Consider the following 8490-nt stretch of genomic DNA (forward strand, 5'->3'; position numbering starts at 1 on the left):
ACTGAGTATTTTCAAGGTGAAACTGGGGTTGCAGTTAACTTTTCTTAGTTGCAAGTAAAATTGCAACTGAGATATTTTCAGTTGTAACTAGGGTTGCTACTGAGTTTTGTCTAGGTGTAACTTAGGTTGTAGTTGACTTTTTTTTGTTATTGCAAGCGGGTTTGCAACTTAGTTTTTGTTATTTGTAAATAGGGTAGCGACTTAGCTTTTTTCTCTAGTTACGTTTAAAGTTATATATGACTTTCTTCTAATTACAACCTAATTATTTTAAATAATGTTTAAACTTTTAAGAACAAAGTACCCCGTTTTGTTAGTGTATCGTATCAGATCCGAATGGTCATGTAGCTTTTTTTTAGCAAATAATGGTCATGTAGCTATCTCTTAGAGGCTAACGATTCATCCAGCAGGCCTTGGAACGTAGCCTCGCGCGAAATTGTTAGAGAAAGTTCGACCTTCGCGAAGGGAAGATAACTCACTCCACACGCTGTGATTCCAGAAAATCCTTAAAAAGTGGTCTCCCTGCTCGCCATGTGGTGCAAGGGAAGCAAGATGACGATGAGGGAGGAGAGAGAATACAGGAGAGGCGGGGTTGTGTCAGCTTTTTTCCTTTTTTTCCTAGATTCATTTTTTTAATAAAATATCTTGAGAACCGTAAGTTCAAATTACGAAGCGTTTCCACTTTTGAGACCTTCTCATCAAGATTTTCAAAACTAGATCTCATATTGATAGGTTTCGAAATATTTTTTTTTCGTACTTCCTATACTACAATGGTTGTAATCATGGTGTGTACCTAACTGTACTCGTGCTTCAACTGATAAGTACTTCTGTTTTTAGTGTATTTGATGCAGTTTTTCTCTTTACTCAATAACTGTACTTACTCGTGTGCGCTACTGTACTTGTGCTTCTATACCAGTATTTACTCGTGTACGCGACTGTGTGTCACTGTACTTCTGTACATGTACTCGCTTGTGTGCGCGACTGTACTCGCTCGTGTGCGTCACTGTACTCCTGTGCTGTACGCAACTGTACTCGTCTGTTATATGTAAATGTACTTGTGTATTGTATGTAGTTGTACTCGTATTTCCGATAGTTAGATCTATATGTAGTATGAATATATAGGAAACGACTTCGTAATTGGACTTGTACCTTGTACTCGTCCCGTCGTCTCGTTCATCACCTCGTCGTTCGGCGCCGCCGTCGCACCGAACGGGAGTGGCCCTCGTCGCAGGGCCGGCGAGAAGCCCTCGTTCAGGTTGCCGCCGGCGAGATCGGGCGGCGACGGCGTGAACCTGGACGGTTGGCCGTAGGTCGCCTCTTGGAACATGGCAGGCGAGGACGGGGAGAAGCTCGAAGGGGAGAAAGCCGATGGGGAAGTGCTTGTACCTTGGATCGGCCAGTGGCCGGGGAACATGGCGGCGCCGCCGCCGCCGCGAGGATGGCCCATGCTCATGGCCATGGAGACCTTCCTCGCTTGTTCGCCCTCCGCCGCCAACGCCACCCTCTTCGCGTTGAGTTTCTTCTCCCTCTCCGCCCTGGCGCTTGTTTCGACCTGTCGCCGGAGCTCGTCCACCGCCCACTCGGCGTTGGACACACCCGGCAGCCGCTCCTTCTTCGGCCGCGACTTCCTCGACTTCGGCTGCATGGTGGTGGACGAGAAAGAGGAGGAGGAGAATGGACGAGGAGGAGGAGAATGGAGACGGCTACACAAATTCGGCGGGAGAGAATGGGGATATGCAAGCAAATTGGAGGAAAATCTACAGGATTTGGCGGTCCAGTCGCCGACTATGAGGGTCCACACGACTCTTTCGCGCCAAATTCTTTCGTCCGGAGTCCTCGAGCGCGCCTCGGGGACCGGGGATGGCGTGGGCTCGCCGGATGGATTTAGGCCCAAATCCGGACGAAATCGAGGAACCGGGGGCGCGACTGGGCCTATTTACGTCGTCCGGATAACGTCGCTCGGGGGTCTCGTCGGGGAGACGAGTGGGGATGCTCTTAGTCCAGGGACTGTACTCGTCCCGTCGTCCGGGATTGCTCGCGTACCGGCTTGAGGCAGCACGGACCTGTACTCTGTTTGGGATTGGATCACGTACTTCCTCGCGTACTCGTTTGGGCGCCCCGGTCCTCGCATGGAGCGCGTACGTACTTCCTCGCGTACTCATTTGGGCGCCACGGACCTTGCGCGGGGCGCGTACTTCTTGCGAGTTGCCTTCGCGTGGATCGAAATAGAACCGCGACACGTGTTGATCGGTGGTGTGTTGCGCAGAATGATATTTCCTTTCCCAAAGGTAAACAAAAAATTAGAGCGACTTGAAACAAAAAATAAGCAGCGCTAAACAAGCCCAGAAATAAAGGTCAATCATTGATGGGATTGTGAGGAAGTAGGCTGCTCATAGTGGGGAGTAACTTAGACTAGTAACATATGCCATGTTACTAGTCTAGGTTACTACCTTCATAGTGGGTACTAACTTATATGTGGTGTCATGCATTGTGTCATTTATTATGTTGTAGACTCATTTTGTCTTGGGGTGTGTGATGTTATAGTAACATAGCTAGTTATCACCTCACTCTCTTTCTTCATTTATTCGCATGCCATGTCACCAAAATGCCTTGAGATGTTTGATGTTACTAGCTATGTTACTCCCACTATGAGCAGTCTAAAGAGCCCATACTTTAAGGCTCGGAAAGCTCCGCGTACCATTGATACAATTCTACTGCGAACACACCCGTAAATAAGAGTAGCTAGTGGCGAAAAAAATACTGTAGGCGTGTATTTTGAAACCTGCGTGAACTCTAATTCCAAACAACTAAACCATGTCCCTACAGGGGAGCACTTGCACACGATCGACTCCAACACCAGGCCAAGCTAGTATAAAGGAAAACACCACCAATCGAACGCAGAAAATCGATCGTTCTTTTCCAGTGGAGTTGCGACCAACACGTGGATGGTCTCACCTTACCTTAACCTAATGCTGGCGACAAAAATCTTTCTTCATCGTCTCTTTCTCTGACTCCCACCTACGGAAGTAGCAGCGCGCTGCCCTGCTCCTCTCGAGACGAGCTCGTCGCCCCTGCTCCTCACGGCTAGTGCGCCTTTTGCTCCCCATCCAGTTGTGCCCTCACCTCCGGTGGGTGCGCTCTGCACCTCCAACCACTCGGCTCTGAGGAGCGCGCCGCCCCTGCTCCTCCCGGCGAGTGCGCCTTTGCTCCCCATCTAGCTGCCCCCACCTCCGGCGAGCGCGGTCGGCACCTCCAATCGCTTGACGTAGAATGCTGATCGGACGTTGAGGAAAGCAACAGATCTTTTTGGCTTGCGTCGGGCGACCGATGGCTAGCACACCCCTAGTATAAATGCACGTGCACAGAACGTATGATCGACGCACCTTGAGATTTCTCAATCAACCATCGATCAAGATACGACCGTATGATAAAGTATTTTTGGTCGGGTTTCATGTCTGCAGTGGCATCTATCAGATTCTTGGATGTGCAAGCTGGTGGTTTCGACAACAAAACAAACTTCCAATCATGCCTTGATTCCACGAAAAATAGGATACCAAAGGAAGACCATTCATCAACCGGCAAGACACGAAGAGGCAATATTTGTCTCTTCCACAACAGGCGGATAGACCAATTCATGCCTTGATTCCATGCCACTGAAGATGATAAACAAATGTGTTTATCGCTGCTGAAATATTACTAACGTGTATGATTATAGACACTTAAAAATGGACACAATTAAGAAGTTCGAGTGTGATAACGGAAGATGCACTGTATATATACTAGGCAAAAATCGAAACAAAATACAACACACTCCTCTTCAGACAAAGGAGCATCCTGTGATCAATCAATCGGCACCAGCAGTTTGGGCAAACAGAAGAAGAATGCACAAGTTTATGCCATGCCTACTCCTACTACATCAGTCCATGTCTAACTCTCTACCACCAAACCCAGCAACGCTCTCGTTCGTAGGCAGCAACCAAACTCAACTTCAACTCAGCAGAATCTGTTGGCTTGAACTCTAATCAGCAGGATGTTCTACCAGCACAGGACGTGGGTAGATGATGTCGTAGTGATTACCCGTGTACAGCAACGTCACACTCACATCTCCAGGCCCAGTGTAGATGTTATCTTCATCAGATCCTACTCCATGGAGCCGCTCCAGTCTGAGGGGTACCTCAAGCGCTCTGGCCAAGGCCGTCATCATAATATGGTCCGTAAACTCACGAGCTGGGGTGACGTACAAAAAGCACCACTGTTTGTACAGAAATGGGTCAGGTAAAATGAGTGACCGTATGTATATCCAAGAATGTAAAGAGAAGAAGAGATGTTGATACTGACATCTTTCAGAGTGTAATGTTGGCTGAGCCCAGTGATAAGCTGTCCATACTCTTCCGCGTGCGAGCAGATCTGGATAGCTACTACTAATCTGAGGAAAACAAAAACTAACCGACAAAATTTGTCAGAAACAAGAATTATGATGAGCTGAAGGAATGATAAGTTCAAGGGTGTTTTTTTTTCTCACTGGCTTCCGTTTTATTGTAGGTGCTGAAGAACGCAAGAAGTTTCTCTTTACGGTAGCTAAAAAAAGCACACATGTTATGTCAGTAAGATGGAATGCATTTGGCCATGATACTTTGATGGAATAGCAGAAAACCAAGCAAATCAAAAACCTGTTAGGTGATGCTATGCTGTTCCACCTGCCCTGTCTCTTCCATCCCATTACTTTCTTTATCAGCTTCTTAAATGCCTGAAAGAATCAGCGACTCAATAGTTTACATCTGATAATCATTACATATCATAGGTTACAACATTAAGTTACAGAATGATGAATTGTACCAGGGTATGAAAGAACACAGAACAACACGTCTGAAAGTTTCAGTCATTAAGCACATAATGTAGCATAGTAGTTATGGCAGAAAATATTTGGTAACAGACAGTGAGGTAGCTGCACCATAAGAAGCAGCAGCATGTGTGCACCGTTTGTTTTCAAATGAAACAAGTATACAATTCTATTCCTCCCCGTTATATTGTCTCATTGTTCCTCTGGAAGTAGATTTCTCTTAAGGTTCATTGTTGTTAGAATTGGCTTGTTAACTTTACTGTAAACTTCGAATTTGAGTTTATGCCAACAGTGTGTAAAACTGTGATGGCATGCCACTACTGTTAAGCAGTTGTGCATCTCCTGCAAATGACAAAACAAAGATAGTGAGATGCCAGATCCAGCTTGAAGTTACTGTAACCTGTAGAGAATCATCCCTTACAAGCCTGTTCATTTCAGAAGAAAAAAAAATGGAGAAGAGAACTTACTTTGTAGCTCCTGCGAAACCCAGAGGAGGTCCATCCAAGATTTGTATGTTGCGTAGACACTCTTTTAATGGTATCAAGGAGGCGGTGTTCCTCATGTGTGTCCTGCCTATCAAGAACTTGCTCCTGTTGGACATTCGCACAAAAGAAATACAATTAAATTACTAAAGATACATCATGTGCCAAGGATAAGAGAGGAGGCAAATTACAAGGTAGGAAAATATGAAGCTCCTGTAGAAACACTCTCCATCTCCATACACCGGTCTGAATCTCAAATAGGCATCAAGATTCACACAAATAGCCATATCTTCGGGAACACGATAATAATCAAAGACTTCAGCGATAGGATTTGTCTGCAACAAACACACAAATATAGGAATTCAAATTACACTGAGTAGAACATGGAAACAGCATATTACAAATGTGATGGGACATTTTGTTTTTATTTCAATTTTCAGGTTTCTGTTTGCTTTGAAAATGTATGAGACCACTAACATGTATAATTCTATCATTGATACTGATTCGATGTTGTTCAATAAGAGAAGAATAAAGTATATATTAATGTTGGATGAACTTGAGAACACTAACAACAGTTAACATAATATAGTATTCCATAAAAGAGAACATCATCCATATGAACAGTTGATTGTACAGGGCCATGAATCACAGTACCATGTGATCTAGGACTTTGATCCCAATATTTCATGCACTAGTGTTTTGAACATTATAAAAGGCAAAATGGAGCCAAACCTGGTGACCCACATGTTCCTCATACATTTCCCATTTTTCTCTATCAACAACCTATTCGACAAGAAAACAGGTTAAAATCCAGATATCGTGCCCGACTTACTGTTTTACAGAATTAATCTGAGGATCAAACATTTCAAAATAAGAAACAAGGGAACAAGAAATGAATTTACTTGATAAACAACAAAAATCTCTTTGATTTTGCCAACTTTTTACATGAATAATTTGAGGCTTCTGAGCAAGTTCCAGGTACCATTCAACCAAATGGTGAATTTGTCCACAAAACTGCATAGTAGGCTGTCAGCGATTTTGCATGCGAATGCCAAGTGGTTTACAGAATTATGTCCAGTTATGCAATCCCGAGCAACTGTCTAGATTAAATTTTCTGTTAACAACATTTGGTTAGAAAGAAAGCTCGTATTTGAATCAAGCTCTGTTACCAAAAACTTGCAGTAATTGGGACATACCTCATGGTTTCCCCACAATTTACAGACTTGAAGCAATTAGAACAAGATAGCCATTTGTTTCAAATACCATACCACACTGCGGGAAGACCGAGAAGCAACAAGGAACTCTGTGCTCTTGGCAAAATCAAAAGACCAAACTACTCCTAACATTAGTCCAAGATTCGTCCTCTACTCTAGGATGTCATGCATCATTCTCTAACCAAGATTTCTAACAGTAACAGGTCCCGAAATTGATCATGAAGAAACAGATATCAAGAAACAGTGAAACACCACAATCCAGATTCCACATTCCATGCACAAAAATAGGTTGCTACAGGGATGCTCGGTACACTCTTGGCCCAAAGATTCGGCTTCTGTTGCTCTAAATCATCCCGCAAGATTTCAAGGATTCACATCCAGAACAATTAAGATTGGCACAGAAATGCAGACGAGCCAACAAATCACAAGCGAGCAAGCAAGATAGAGCAGATTCACGCTATACCTCGCGGGTGAAATAGTTCTTAAGCTTGCTCCAGAGCGCCTTCTTGGGGTGCGACGATTCCGCCTACTCAAGAGAAACCAAGAAACGCTCAAGAACGCAACTCCAAGAACTCCAAGAAACAACAATGCGTCGCAGAAACGAGATGCGCGCCATCACCTGTTCCACATCCGGCTTCTTATTCTTCTCCCCCTCCTCGGCCGATCCCCTACCGGCCTCGTTGATAGCCGTCTGCGCTCGAACCAGCCGGTCGAACACTTCCTTGCAGTCGATGGTCGCGGAGCTTACCGTCCCGGCCCCGAACGGCCAGGCGCTGTCGAGGGAGGGGTTGGACGGGCTGCTTCCCGCGGAGCTTGGAGCGGGAGGTTCCGGAAGAGGAGTAGCGGCGGGCACCTTGCCCTTCTGGTCGACCCCCACCGTGGCGGAGATCGATCCATGGGCGCCGCGGCTTCCGGCTCCCGCCTGCTCACGGGCGCGTTCCTGGGGTCGGCCGACGGGCGTTGCGGCGAGACGCGACGGCGAGGAGGCCTCGGCGCCGCCTTGGGCTGCCTCAGCGCCGTTCTTGGAGTCCTGGCGTTGCCCGTGCCCATTGACGGGTTCTTGGTTGTGGTCTGTTCCTGGACCGGACTTCATCGCGGCGGCGGCGGTAAGGGCTTGTGTGGCAATTTCGCTAATGTGAGGGCGTGGAGAAGAAATGTGTGAAGGTTATTTATAACGGATTCGCTAGTAATTACTAGAAGAAAGCTTGACGGTTTTTTATAAAGGTGGCACTAGAGCGTCCCCCTAAAGCAGCCCTCAAATGTTTTGGGGGCGCGCCAGACAATTTATATGCTTCATTCGCGCGGTCCAAAGATCCTTTCCGTCGTCGTGACGCAATACGCTATCCGGCACCTTGACCCGTCTTCGTTCCACAGGAGACGCTTCGGCCGCGCCGGACAGAGCGTGAAGCGAGGTGGGGAGTGGTGGGCCCGACGCGTCAATGAGACACGAAAGAGGCGTCGCAGCTTTGCCTTAATGGCGACCGAGGGGCCTCCTCCACGCGTTGCCGCTGTTCACGTGCCACCGCGCGTTCTCGCTCTTTCTTCCTGCGGCTTCTGACGTCTTCCTGCGCTTTATTCTCGCCTCTTCCTGCATCGTTGGCGCCTATAAAAGTCGTCATCCGCTCAATGGATGTCACCATAGCCGCCGGCATCCCTTTCTACGTTGCAACACATGCCTCGTCGCATGCTCACCACCTACGCAATGATGAGCCGCGCTAGCGGCGGATAGTTGCCTCCACCACCAGCACCGGAGTTCGACGTTGACCAAGAGCTAGCGGACAACGAAGCGTGGGAGGAGGCGGCGCAAGCGGCCACCATAGCTGCGTTCGATGCCGCCACGGAGGAAGAGACGTGCCTCCACCGGACGGAGGAGATGGGCGAGCGAAGACGTGTAGAGCAGCTGCAACGGCGGTGTGCGGACGAGCTGCACGAGCGGCGACGCATTGAGGAGCTGCAC

At 47.3% G+C, this 8490-nt stretch overlaps 1 protein-coding gene and 1 long non-coding RNA gene across 2 annotated transcripts; both read right to left on the reverse strand.

Moving 5' to 3' along the window:
- Nucleotides 1–3813: 3813 nt before the first annotated feature.
- Nucleotides 3814–4512, reverse strand: LOC124708385. Its single transcript, XR_007005116.1, has 2 exons — nucleotides 4336–4512; nucleotides 3814–4249 (listed from the first exon to the last, which is right to left on the reverse strand). It is a non-coding gene; the product is annotated as an uncharacterized LOC124708385 (long non-coding RNA).
- Nucleotides 4513–4522: 10 nt separating this feature from the next.
- LOC124646898 lies at nucleotides 4523–7626 on the reverse strand. The gene is made up of 7 exons (XM_047186940.1): nucleotides 7153–7626; nucleotides 6997–7059; nucleotides 6052–6102; nucleotides 5511–5654; nucleotides 5305–5427; nucleotides 4668–5179; nucleotides 4523–4575 (listed from the first exon to the last, which is right to left on the reverse strand). The coding sequence occupies exons 1-6, from the start codon at nucleotides 7624–7626 to the stop codon at nucleotides 5030–5032; spliced, it is 1005 nt and encodes a 334-aa protein (XP_047042896.1). The 3' UTR covers nucleotides 4523–4575; nucleotides 4668–5029.
- Nucleotides 7627–8490: the final 864 nt, after the last annotated feature.

Source organism: Lolium rigidum, chromosome 4 (assembly GCF_022539505.1).
Source record: "Lolium rigidum isolate FL_2022 chromosome 4, APGP_CSIRO_Lrig_0.1, whole genome shotgun sequence".
In the NCBI taxonomy this organism is placed as follows: domain Eukaryota; kingdom Viridiplantae; phylum Streptophyta; class Magnoliopsida; order Poales; family Poaceae; genus Lolium; species Lolium rigidum.

Excerpts from the sequence above, each read along its gene's own strand:
- LOC124646898 (XM_047186940.1), bottom strand. The coding sequence starts at position 7,626 with ATGAAGTCCGGTCCAGGAACAGACCACAACCAAGAACCCGTCAATGGG. Across the intron at positions 7,060-7,152 it reads AGAAGCCGGATGTGGAACAG|GCGGAATCGTCGCACCCCAA; the intron begins GTGATGGCGCGC and ends TCTCTTGAGTAG. Across the intron at positions 5,180-5,304 it reads GGTTTCGCAGGAGCTACAAA|GAGATGCACAACTGCTTAAC; the intron begins GTAAGTTCTCTT and ends TGTCATTTGCAG.